This window comes from Malurus melanocephalus, unplaced genomic scaffold (assembly GCF_030028575.1).
Source record: "Malurus melanocephalus ecotype Western Australia unplaced genomic scaffold, MMel_1.1 scaffold_2799, whole genome shotgun sequence".
NCBI classification, from domain to species: Eukaryota; Metazoa; Chordata; class Aves; order Passeriformes; family Maluridae; genus Malurus; species Malurus melanocephalus.
This window is the reverse complement of record NW_026626031.1, coordinates 3362-4866: the sequence shown is the minus strand read 5'-3', so window position 1 is coordinate 4866 and position 1505 is coordinate 3362. Positions and strand designations below refer to the sequence as shown.

The 1505-nt window shown below is 57.5% G+C and overlaps 1 protein-coding gene across 1 annotated transcript; it reads left to right on the top strand.

The window, feature by feature from the left end:
* Nucleotides 1–6: 6 nt before the first annotated feature.
* LOC130587936 (endoplasmic reticulum membrane sensor NFE2L1-like) lies at nt 7–1471 on the top strand. The gene is made up of 2 exons (XM_057388905.1): nt 7–536; nt 918–1471. Exon 2 carries the CDS (start codon nt 920–922, stop codon nt 1454–1456), a length of 537 nt encoding a protein of 178 aa, XP_057244888.1. The 5' UTR covers nt 7–536; nt 918–919; the 3' UTR covers nt 1457–1471.
* Nucleotides 1472–1505: the final 34 nt, after the last annotated feature.

The following is a 1505-nucleotide window of genomic DNA, read 5'->3' as shown; positions in this document are numbered from 1 at the left end:
TTCTCCCCTGGCGCGGTGCGAGCGGGGCGGGCCCGGCAGCGCTCCCGGTGTTCCGTGAACAGCCCCTGGCCCGGGCCGAGCGCGGACACGGGAACGGATTCCTGCGGACAGCGGCAAGTTGACGCACCGGCCTAAGAATAGCTCGGGCAGGCGGACAGCGCTGTCCCCGGAGGTGGCTCGGCCTGGGCTCGGCAGGAAAAGCGGCGATTCCATAAAAAAATCGCCGGGAATTGGCGGGGCCGTGCGCAGGGTGGTGCCCCGGCGTTACCGTGTTTGCTCTCTGGTTACGTTTCAGCTGCTGATGAAATCGCGGCCGCGAGCGGAGGAGTCTTTGGACCTTCCCATGGTCGGGACCTTTGACTCATAAAAGGCTCCTTCAAAAAAAAAACAAAAAAAAATAAAAGCGTCGGGAGCAGAAGAAGGGAAAGGAAAAGGAGAAGGGGAAGGAGGAGCTGCTGGAGGGAGCGGAGCCCGGCCCGGAGCGCGGGGAGTTGCGGGGGCACAGAGGAAGGCGCTGGATGTGGAGTTTTGGGACAGTAAGTCACATGGAATTGGCGTCTCCGCGTGCTCTGCGCGATAAAAACAAAAGGGAAGGCGAGGGTGGAGCTGCTGGGGAGAGTTGGCCGCTTTTCCGGCTCCAAACCTTTTGATTTTCTGCGGTTCYGCGGAATTTTCTGCAGAAAACCGCRCCCYRTTGAACTCAAAAATATTTGAGCRTTTTTTTACGCTTTTATCCCGTTTTTTAGCTGTGTTCTGYGTGCCTGAAATCATTCTGTTGGGAAAGTGGGGCAGAGCAAAGCCAGACCCACCCAACCTGTTGTGCAGAGGTTTCTCCCTCCGCCACCGCCAGCTCCTTGTTGTTGTTTCTCCTCACCCTCCATCCCCGTTTATTTTTTTATTTTTTCCTTTTCACYCAGAAATGCTCTCTCTGAAGAAATACTTCACCGAAGGCCTGATCCAATTCACCATCCTGCTGAGCCTGATCGGCGTTCGCGTGGACGTGGACACCTACCTGACCTCACAACTCCCCCCTTTACGCGAGATCATCCTGGGCCAAAGCTCGGCTTACACCCAGACCCAATTCCACAACCTCCGCAACACCTTGGACGGTTATGGCATCCACCCCAAAAGCGTCGATTTGGATTATTATTTCACMGCCCGCCGTTTGCTGAGCAGGGTGAGGGCTCTGGATAGATTCCAGGTGCCCAGCACGGAGCTGAGTGCGTGGTTGGTGCACAGAGATCCCGAGGGATCCGTGGCCGGGGGGCAGCAGGATGGAGGCGGCGGCGACGCAGGAGTGCGGGACGGAGGAASCGAGCAGGGATTCGGGGAGGAGCTGGAGGATTTGGGAGCTGTGGCGGCGCCGGGRAACGGGGATTTRACTAAAGAGGTAGGAATGAGGGGTTTTATTGTGATTTTGGGGCTCTCAGAGAGGAGAATTTTGGGTGTTGAGTGAGTTTGATGTGTCGCAATCGCCCGATGGCGGCGGCGTTCCAGCGCTCCGG